Raw genomic sequence first — 11,956 nt, forward strand, 5'->3', positions numbered from 1 at the left:
GTTAATCAGATTGCAATATTGTGATTGTGTTTGTTATTAAAAGAAGCATTGAAAGAAGAGGTATTGGAATTGAACATTCATTTCCTTCCCCTACATAGCTCCTTCACTTTTACGTTATTACTAAGAATGTGTCAAAATTGAAATAATATCTTGATCTAATAACTATACTTTGACTTCCAATCTAACATTGTGTGTGACAAGGATATGAAAGTTTCATTTATGCCTTCAACACTTTTGGGACGGGGTGTTTCTATTCTAGACATTCGCTCGGGACGGAGTGTACACAAAAGGAATGATCCCACAGGATGGGGATTCGCAAAGCCTAACTTTAAAAAAAAAAATAATCATAAAAAATAAAATTTAAGTCCTAACATCAAAATTTTTGATACCTATTTAGATTATTAATTCAGTTGTCATATATGTTAAATTAACATTTAGTAATCTTTTTCTTTTAATGTACATTAAAATATATTAAAAAAAAACTCATTTATGTTGTGAAAGAATTCTCAGAATCCTTATTCAATTTATTCTGAAGTTGTAATGGACAAAATTCATTAATAAACTTTAAAATGATTATTAAAAATTTCAAAAATACAATACAAAATAAATAGAAGGCAGGCTCGCAGTGAGCTTAGATTCTGATATAAATATTTGTATTAGAATCACTTAAAATTTTGATTTTTAATCTTTAGACCATGTAACATCACTCTCATCTGTGTCTTATTCATAATGCAATACTTTTCTCTTCTGATAAACAATGTTTTCTTACCAAAACAAATCCAATTCAAGGCACTGCAAAATAAAAAAGGAAGTATATGTAACATATCTGCATGCTACACTAAATGCAACAGAACTGACAATAAAACCCAAACAGACTTTGTATAATAGTAAAAAAAAATAACAATAAATAGAATTCGGAGTGAACATAAATAACATATAACAATAAATAGATTTCGGAAATCAGAAATGTGAAAATGCCTCGATTATGCAGAAAGTTAAAGAACCCAGCTCTGTTACATTACTCTATTTACATTGCAGTTACCCCTCTCCCTGCAACAGCTGATGAATAAAAACCAAAGTAAGGCAGAATATAAGCTAACTGAAGCTCAGGATACTAAAACTATGTTCATTTCAAAAGTAATGAACACAGTGAGCCATCTAGTGACCTCAAAAATTCATATAAACAGAGAGGGATGTGAAATCATTTTTTACGCATTAATAATCTTTCATAACAACTAGTGTGTCTAGATGTGTGTACGCATAAATAATTTATGCTGAATCCAATTAATCATTAACATTTATTGTACTACTTTACAATACTTTAGTTTTGAACAAGGAATGGTTTGGATTTTGGAATACTGATTTATGAAGGTTTTTTCCTCCTCAAATCTATCCAATAAGATTTCAGAATAAGAATTTATATAAATTATGGAAATAATTGTTTTTACTTCTAAAAATCCCTATCTCAAGTCAAAATTCGATTTAATAAAAAACAGAATTGAATACTAAACTTTTACTCTCATGTCTAGCAAAGCAGAATAATGTTTTTAAACTTAAAAAAAAAATGTCCTGATGGCATTTTTTACAACCAGAGTGTTAAAAACATAATTTTTGTTTCAAAATTAGCTACCAACTTTACAGCTCATAACATTGGCAAAGAAGAATACCATCTTGGCAATGTACAAAATTGTGCCAAGAAGTCATATCTCACAAGAAAGTCACAGTGGAAAATTTAAAAAAAAAAATAATAATAAAGGAAAAATAAAAGCATTAAATGGCACTTTAAGTGAACTTGTTTTCATGTATAAAAACATGCCTAAACTCTCCGATTTTAGAGGGAAACCTATCATAGGAAAAGAAGGGAGGGGATCCTTCTTTGAAATGCTATTTTTTCACATAATCAGCTTTAAATGTCTGATTCTAAATAAGTAATATAATTAGTACAATTATTCTCAATCGGAATGTAGCTATTGCATGAAAACATAAGTAAGAATATAAATTGTTATACCTATATTTCTCTTTGGAATTAGGTCGTGAAGTTTTCAATTTTGACTCCCTTTCAGAGCTAGATTTCTTTTTCTTGTTTGACCTATCATTGTAACTGCATTCTCTCCTTGATCGATGAGATATGCATTCTTTCCAGCGTGTCCTTGACCTATCTCTTCTATTGATGGATCGTGATCTTCGTTTAGAATCATGCTTTGATTTCGTATATTCTTTGTGGTAGGACCAAGAACGAGACCTTCTACGCCTTCCCGATGATTGACTGTGGCTTCTTCTTCTTCTTTTTGACAAGTTTCGTAATCTAGATCGTCTAGAGTTTGATTGGGATGAATACTGATATTTTGAATGGTCTCTAGAACCAGATCTTTCTTTACAAGACCCATAATAAGATCTAGACCTAGAGATTGAATGTTTTCTTGATCTAGAATGAGACGAGTAACTTTTGGATCTAGAACGCTTACGAGGATTTGATTTACTTCTAGACCTAGATGTTGAATGTTTCCTTGATCTAGACTGAGAAGAGGAAGATCTGGATCGCTTACGAGGATTTGACTTACTTCTAGACCTGGACTGAGATCTATCTTTGCTCCTTTTTTCCTTTTTGTCACTTAATTCTAGTTTTACAATAGAATCATTATCGGAGCTTTTCAATTCTGACACACCAACAATCTGTTTGGAGATATTGAGTAATTTATCGCTAGACATTTCTACATCATTTAACACATTTTCTTCTTTAGATTTCATTCTTTCTCTGGCATTTTCAATTAATTTTGAATCTTCTGATTCTTTTGAGGAAGAAACTGATTCACTACATAATATAGGATTAATGTAACAAGAAGTTGATATTGAACCTGTTGGATGACTAGATGATTCATTATTTTGATCCAATGATAAAGTATCTTGTTTTTTAGATTCAGCATTTCTTTCAATTACTTCTGTATTTGCCAATAATAGTTCTAAAGATGGTCCATAAGGAAGGTCAACTTTGGCGAATGTGCCATTTTGAACAAAATCTTCATCTGAATGTAGAACATTTTGAGTAGAAAGTGACACAGGCAAAAAAGAATTAAATTTCACTGGGTCTTTCACATCCAGTTTCTTTAATTTTTTCAGTCTTTTAATATCCTTTTCTTCAGAACTAGAAGTGCATCCAAAATGCTAAATTAAATAAATATATAAACATTAATTGCCTTTACATATATAGATAATGTAATTTCAATGATTAAGCCAGATATTTCTAGAGAGAAGATAATACAATTAATTCAATGGTAATAATATGATTAATTTAGTCACATTATTACTATGATAATAGTATGATTAAATCATAGTTCTATTCATAGATTTTTTTTTGGGGGGGGGGGGCAGTTTTTAAAATTTTTGGTCGAATTATGGTTTGTAGCAGAGTAACTCATCACAACAGGCAGAAAAAAGGAAAGAAGAATATGTGAGAGAATTCAGAGCTTATATAACCTTCAAAAGCACATTTCACTAAAATCTAGCTGAGTAACCATTTATTTTAATAAAATGACTTTCATGTGATAATGCAGCTTACTGCTGGGTAGTTACAAATCAGCCCTTGAAAAATATAGGAAGGCCAAAATTCTGAATAACTTAGAAGTTAAGGTGAAAATTTAATACAAGTGGTTAGAAAATATTAAAATCAAGATTAATGAATTTATTACAGATAAATATTTATATAAGCATGTATATATAATAAATTCAAATTATTAGTAATTTAAAAATTAATTCTTTTCTTAAGTACTTAATTTTAAACTTTAATTTTTGAGCTGCATGGGTATTCCATACCTCTTAAAATCTAGTACTGAGCAAGCAATTCTTTAGCTTTAGTTCCAGTCTTATAGCTTAAATGAAGAATCTCTTTTCAGAATTGTTGAAAATTGCTAAATTCCTCTTTTGACCTCTTATTTGTCCTTAAAATTCTCGTTGGCAAGTGTCGCCTTATTTCTTTTTAATACTCATGAGGCAGACCCATAACAAATAATATCTAAATAGTAATCCTACAAACTTAAAATAAATAAATGTATGTATGACTTTTCTTCATGACTGCATTTTCTTCAAGATATATCAGCACATAGAGAACTTTAAAAAAATCTCTAAAAAAGGATCTTTTGTTCAATAATGATAATTTAAAACATTCCACACCTGCTTATTTATCAAAAGAACATTTCATGCATATATATGTAATTAAAATTTAAAGTAAACATCAGAACTAATGTAACTGAGTGTTATTTAAATTTTCACAATATTTATTTAATAGTAAAAGGCACAAAAAAATAAAAAAAAACAGAGAAATTTAGTTAATTCAAAGCTAATAGGTTCCAATAGAAATTTAATTTTATGTTAAAATGAGTATAAACAATGAAAACAACAGTTTTAAAATAAAGAGAGTTTGTTTCAGATATTTAAGAGTTTTAATATATAATTTATGAATAATTTATTTATATTTTATTTTAATAGATAATGTAATACTTTTTAAATAATAATTTTAGTAAGAGTACAGCAACTTACCAGTTGTAAAATAAAATTTCAAAATTACCAGCACAATTTTAAAAAGTTAAACCTTTTTTTTTTTTTTACTTTTATCTTTTATATGAAAAACAGAGAAAATATCATAATCATCAAAAAATGTGGAAACAAGATTTTTAATAAATCATAATGTTTCATACCTTCCTCAATTTAAAAACACATTTTTGGTTTTATGTCTGTCAACCAGTATGATAACTCAAAGATGATTTGAGTTAAAAAGATAAAATAAGATATATGGACTTAACACCAAATATGTAAATTCTTATCAAACCTTGAACCAAATTCCTTCAGAGAAAGCCTGTCTGTCACGCTGTTGGAGAACAAATGAACTTGATAACTACAGAAGAATTAAATAGATAAAATTTGGTACTCAGGTTTAGCATCTAGAGTATAAAATCTTAACAAATTTGTAATCAAATCTGTTAAAAGGTTGACTATTTTTGGTCTGTATGTTTACCAGTATGTAAATGCAATAACTCATAAATTTTCAATTAATTAAAATTAATGAAATTTGGTGCGTGATTTCATGACTACAATTGTCATTCCGTGTCAAAGTTTGGTTTTTAATCAACCACAAAAAATACATCCAAAATGCATTTACCAACAATCAATTCAGTAAAAATGCTAGATTTACACCTAAGATTTCTATTTGATAACTATTATTAATGAATCCCATACAAGACATTTGCAACTTTACCCAAGTTCCACAATTTAATATGGGATAAAATGGATAAGACCTTCAAGGGAGAGCATACAAGAAAGTTTTGGAAAGATAATATGCAAGATTTACAGAAAATTTTAGACAGCAATAAAGTTAATGAATAAATTAAGGGTCTTAAGTAAAAACCCCCAGAATCATTAAGAAAACATGAAATGAACATGTTAATAAAGAAAAACTAGTAAAAATAAAAAGTGATTTTTAATAATCTTTAAATCTAACTTCAATTATAACTGATATAATATTAAGTAGTGAAATAGTTCAGATATTTGAATAACTCAAATTTTATAGCTCATATATAAAAAATTTCTTTTAATTACCCAGAATTATTTAAAAAACTAATATTTATTACAAACTTCAGTTTTCACACCTATTTAAACATTAATTTAAATAAGATTTCTTTTAAAAAAAATAAGAAAAATATTTCTAAATTGGATATAAATATAATAATGATGATATACAGTTGCATTTTGTGAAATTGATAACATATAAGATAAAAGGGCAGCAGTTTTTTTTTTAACAAAGACATTGAAGTTTCAAAGAGTATAGCTTAATAAAAAAATAAAACAATGAAGATTTATACAGAACACATTTATAACATTAAAAGTTTTTTCCCAAACTGCTTATAGAATGTGTTCTATTCATTTCCTTTAAAAAGAGTTTTATAAAAATTAGGTAGGCTAAATGAATGAAAATTTATAATGCTAATTTCATGAAAGCAAACCTTCTCTCATAAGTTCCTTAAAATTGAATTAATGAAAAAAAAAAATCTGAATTTTGAAATATTCATTTCAAAAAATGATATCATTCACATTAAGATTCAGATCTACCATTTGAATCTACAGTTGGTGGGAAAAAAAAAATAAACTGTTTAAAAGCTGTATTTTTGAGAAATGAAAAACTTTTCCTATCTTTTAAGGTAGATTATTAATTGCAATAGTTCCCATAATATGAGTTTAGAATAATTTTCCTAGCATCATGGTCACTGGAACCAAAACCACCTTTTCCCAAAAGTTTATTAAAAAAACTCTTAATAATTTTATTTGTAACAATATTTATATAAAAATAAGAAAAGAAAAATCTCGAATGAGTTCATAGATGGGCCATATAGTTCAAAGGGGGTTTGAAAATTTTCATTTTCCCATAATTTCTTTATTACTGATGCCAGAAAAATAAATCCAGGTTAGATGAATTAGCATCTCATTAGATTGATCAATTTTTTTATTAAAAGTTTTTTGATAGCTGTAATTGCTTAGAAATTATGACCTGAAAATTGATTTATAACTTTTAATTTTGACTATTTTTAACATAATCATTTAAATGTTGCAATACAGATCATATTGGATATTTATTTTGCAACAGATGCTGAACTACATATTAAATAAGTTCTTATCTATAATGCTTCAATATACAGTATCTCATTATTTTTGGTTAAAAATTCAAATTAATTTGAAAACATTAATTTAAATGAAAAGGAATCTATCTTTTGCCTTCTAGCTTGCTGAGGGAATTTCTTTTTTAAATTACCCTAATAGCACGACATATTTTCCCTACATTTTAAGGTCATCAAAACAAATAAGACGACATAATTAAGTGTGCATCTGAGTATACCAATTTCTCATAAAAAGAATTAATGAAGAAATGTGAATATGTTTCCTTCTTCCAATCTCTGAAAAAGTTTTCAAAATCAGTTTCACAGCAGTTTTCAAAATCAACATTTTAATGAGTATTAACACACAAAATGGAATTATTCATTGAAACAAACTTAGCTCTTTCAAAAGTCTCCCCCCCCCCCAACATTAATCATTTCTTTTCTACTATAAAGAATAAAATGCATTCAGATATCTTCACTTAATCCACATTCTTATTGCATCAATTCAAAAAAAAAAAAAAGTAACAAAGTGAAGTCAGTCAATATAATGATTAAAATTTAAAAAAAAGAAGAAAAAAAAGTAGAAATTGAAAATGCAGAAAAGTTGTACTATTAGCTTTTACATTAATCTTGTATTTCTTGTTTATCAGCTATAGTTACAATTACGTGATCAAAGTTCTATGTTATTTTTATGAAAGTGATGGAAACATGTGATGAGTATGCATAAATCATTGCAAGTATCAAAGCAAGTGATCAAGAATTTGTTCATTTAGTATATGAATAATCTGATAGTTAGTACCTAGACATAAAAAAATATCAGTTTTGTTTGAGAATTGATATCTATAATGTTTTAAATGAAACTTTCAAAATCATGTATCATCAATCTGATATTATAGACATTCACCGAAACGATCAGGTGTGTAAATATGATTTCTCTTTCATATTATTATTATTTTGCAACTTTAAAATTTTCGTTGCACACTAAAAATGAGTGATCTCTCAATAGGAAATAACAATGAATGTTTTAAAAGTATCTCACTGATGAACGAGCAAACTAAAATGTTGTTTCAATTTTATTTTCTTTACTGGCATCATTAAATAACTGCAATTCAGTGGGCCTCAGAAAGATACTTGAATTATTTGATAAATCAAGCGAAAGAAAATAGTATATTCTATGATTTTTTCCTTTAGACAATTTATGAACATTCCTACTCATTTTCCTGCAAAAAATGAAATTATTATTTTTTCTTGAAACCAACAAAAGGAAACATACAATTTAACAAAGAAATAATAATAATAATAATAAATTCAATGATTTGGCTTTATTTCCTTCCTTAAAAAGCCAATTCAGGAAAGATGAAAAATTAAAATAAGAAGTTCATATAATTTTACAATCCTTAAATTAATAAACTTCCATTCTTTACCAACACGCATAAAATTCTATTGGGAAAAAATCATATTAAAGGTGGGGGGGGGGCCATAACGTTTGGTATAAGTTTTTTTTTTAATCCCAATCAATAACATTAATTTTTTTTTTAATGCTTGAATAAACTTCTAAATTTTCTAAAAAATATACAATGATAAAAAAAAATTACCTAATGAAACTTACCAAACTATTAGAATTCCTTCTTTCAGAGCTGTCACATCTTTTGCCTGATTTATGTTTATGTTTCTTTGATTTATGTTTCTTGTGCTTTGATTTCTTCTTGTATTTACTATCACTTTCTGATTTTGAGCTTTTCATATCAATTTTTTTCAGGAAAAAATTTGCTAAAATATCTTCAACATTTATAATTCCACAATTAGTGTTTAAGTTGTCTTCAAATAATGACATTTAACAGCAAAAAAGAATACCTAATAAAATAAAAAATTGTAATTAAATATTTTATTTTTAATTATCATACCATTCTTGATTTTATATTATATATATATATATATATATATATATATATATATATATATATATATATATATATATATATATATATATATATATACTGTCATTGAGATTTATGGAATTTTAATATTTTGCAGATATGCAACAGATGAACAACATAACATAAGCAACATACAGAACTGCTGTAAAAGATAAAAAATGTATTGAAAAGTTACCAATGCTATATAATGAGAGGTAATTTCAATCAATTGTATAAAATAATAAATTGGGCATCATCTCTAAAATGCAAAAAAATTTCTCAAATGAATGCATTTCAAAACTATTATCCTTGAATAATCTGAAATTCTTCAATTCTGATAAATTTTATTGTAATTAATAAAATTATTGCCATATCCTCTTTTGATAAAAGATTTCTAATACAAAACAAATATATGTTAATCCAGAAGAAATTCTATTTAAAAATATGAAAGTAGGTTCAAATCCATAAAGTAGAAGATGAAAGAAATAGAACACAAATTTAACTTTGGATTTGAGAAAATAGCTATTGATTTAAAATGCAAACTTTTTTGCCACCACCAATAAAGTTAAAATGAGCAAAAAAGTGAGTTTTTGCTTTCTGATTCGCCACTTTAGCAATGCGCAGAGCAAATTTTGAAGCTTTCAGGGGCAAAATACTCTACATTTCCAGATTTACTGTTTCATTTATTTATAGTTTTTCTTTACTTCTTGTACTTTAAAAAATTCATTGTTAATTAAATCTTCAATAAAAAAAATTACTAATTAAAATTAAAAATGGAAAATTTTTTTTAAAAAAATATGAGGGGAGGGGGACTGAAGTTTTGTAGTCTTAATAGATGAATCATCATTATAACTAGACATTTCATAGCATGTTATGCAACTAAAAAGTTTAAATGGCACTTCTACATTAACAACATGCCAGGGATTCTAAAAATCTCATGTTTGTTGCACCAATCCAAATTACAAACTTTGTGATCTGATTAAATTGAATTTTGAATAAACTTATTGACAAAGATCATTAAATTTTTAATAATTATCCTTAGAACAACATGAAGCTCAGTTCTTTTTCATTTGGAGTGTGTATTTTTCTTCAGATAAACTTAGAAAAAGGACTTAAGATTGTAAGCTATTCCATAGCCCTTTTCATCTTGTCATTTAACACTTCCCCAGATACATTCTATATATGTTTGCATGAGTGACTTGACAGTAAATATAACCAGACGATTCAAATTCTCCCATCTTTTCTCTTTCAGTAACTGGAAAAATAGTCACTTCATCTTAAATGTTTATTTTAGTCATTAATGTTGTTACATTACAAAAAGACAATGACAATTAATGTTTTGGGATAAATACCTCCAAAAAAATCATTGTGAAGGAAAAAAATTCTTCCTGCATCATATTTTCATCACACATATATGTTGATCCTTAGAATGAAACCAATTTTCTCCTTCACTGTTGCTGCAATTTCAAGGATACGAATCTCCTGAAGATAATTGACCCAATCTATAATCTTTTTTCTGTGACATTTTAATTTGCTTTTAGTAGAAGTTTACTGATGTATACACCAGCAATAAATAAACTATAATGTTATTGTATGCATATGTAATGTGAATTCATTTGATTCAGTTTCCTAGAATTTCCTTCTTGATATGTACAGATGTTATACAGCCAATAAATATATTTTTGATTTACATATAATTTCCATGAATGTGATAATTTACATTCTCAATTTCCTTGCAATATACCATATTTCTATAAAAAGTTAACTGCCACCAATTCATTTTGAGACAAGCTCTAAAGAAACCTTTGGTATAAATTTTTTTCTCAACATGAAATTTTAACAAGTAGAATGCAAGTCTTAAAAACTATCTAATTCAGCTATATTCTCCATGGTAAAATAGGTTAAAATTAACTTCGAAATTTTGTTTTGTACACAAGGTTTGCAATTTGAATTATAAATAAAAAAAAAATCAGGTGATCATCAGGACTAATTAGTTCTTACATAGCTAAAATTTTTATATAGTATGTGGACTATTAACATATATAAATTCTAAGGTTAATATATATTTGTATTATACTTAAGTTAATATACCAGAATCATTGCAATGAAAACCAAAATATTTAAATTTCATCAAAAATAAATTTTAAAAAAAAACCTACCATGTTTAATAATTAAATGCATAGGTGCATATTTTAAATAATATATGAATGATAAATGTATAAGATTCACTGAGAAATAAGTCGATTTCAAATAAGGATTTATTTTTAAGTTCAAAGTAATGTAATAAATGCAATAATATAGAATTTCATTTCTCACTTTATTTTACTTCTAACAATATTTTCATCTTCAAGAAAAACCAAGCATTCAGGGAATGAAATGCAAATGATTGAAAACATGGAATAAAAAAAAAAGGCAAGTAAAGGAATCAATGCAAAATGATTATTAATTCTATTTTTCAATATTCTTGTTTTCTACAGAATTCCATTGTTACATAAGTATTGTAAATCTTTACTTTTTTGAATAATAATAGTGTGACATTTTCTGCACTTCCAAAATTAAAACATGTACTATATTCCATATTTGTAATACAGAAAAATATCGAAACCGTAAAATAAACGAAAACAACAACAAAAATTCAAATCAAAAATAAAATGAAAATCCTAACGGCATTTGATATCTAAAAATGAAGTAATTTATTAATGAATAAAAATTACTCATATTTACCATATATCAGAAAAAAATTGTAAATAATTGAATGCAAACATAATCAAATTTTAACTGTCGCTTATCTTTCATCAATTATGTAATAAATAGTTTTTCATTTTGAATTACGTTATGCATACGGAGAAAGGGGGATTGTAATATTTAAAAAGATATAAATTTGCTAAATTCCTTCAGAAATATAAACAATAACAAACGTTTGAACAGTGAATGACAGCCAGATTTTCTAACTTTAAAAGAAAGTCAACCTGCCTGATTAGTATCACGTCATAAGGGGCAAATCCAATAGCTAATAAGATAGAAAGTTTCAGGTAGATTTAAATCAGCATTTGTCCGGCTAGTTTTTTTAGTAGTTATTTTGTGATAGTGGTATAGCGTGGGATTCAGCTGCCGGGGTACAGCAAAATTCACCTTCCCTTTATTTAGGTATTTACCTAAAAGGCTAAAAAATTTACAGAAATTCTAAAGAACTTTTCGACAATAATAAATTTGTTATTATATATTGCACAGGATACAAATAAAAAAATTATGTATGTATGTTTCATAATGTAATAAACATATTTTTTGCAAAAATTCTTACGTTTAGCGTCGATATGATTAAGTTGCATTACATAAAATTAACGGCGTTAGTAGGGGCCAATAGCCCATCTTTTCCTAGCCGCGAGTCAGTGAAAAAAT

At 26.6% G+C, this 11,956-nt stretch overlaps 1 protein-coding gene across 4 annotated transcripts in view; it reads right to left on the bottom strand.

The window, feature by feature from the left end:
- LOC129983777 (protein Son-like) overlaps nt 1–11,494 on the bottom strand; it is a 39,130-nt gene extending 27,636 nt beyond the window's left edge. For 3 of the 4 annotated variants that reach the window (XR_008785448.1, XR_008785450.1, XR_008785449.1), the window contains exons 1-3: nt 11,282–11,494; nt 8,251–8,495; nt 2,009–3,162 (exon numbers count right to left, since the gene is read on the bottom strand). Coding sequence is in view for 1 of the 4 variants with exons in the window: in XM_056093406.1 (XP_055949381.1) it covers nt 2,009–3,162; nt 8,251–8,475 (1,379 nt within the window). In the remaining 3 variants the exon portion in view is untranslated. The remainder of the gene's footprint in view (nt 1–2,008; nt 3,163–8,250; nt 8,496–11,281) is intronic. The other variant, XM_056093406.1, reaches the window with a different exon arrangement.
- Between the last annotated feature and the right edge of the window lie 462 nt (nt 11,495–11,956).

The sequence above is a fragment of the Argiope bruennichi genome, chromosome 9, assembly GCF_947563725.1.
Source record: "Argiope bruennichi chromosome 9, qqArgBrue1.1, whole genome shotgun sequence".
In the NCBI taxonomy this organism is placed as follows: Eukaryota; Metazoa; Arthropoda; class Arachnida; order Araneae; family Araneidae; genus Argiope; species Argiope bruennichi.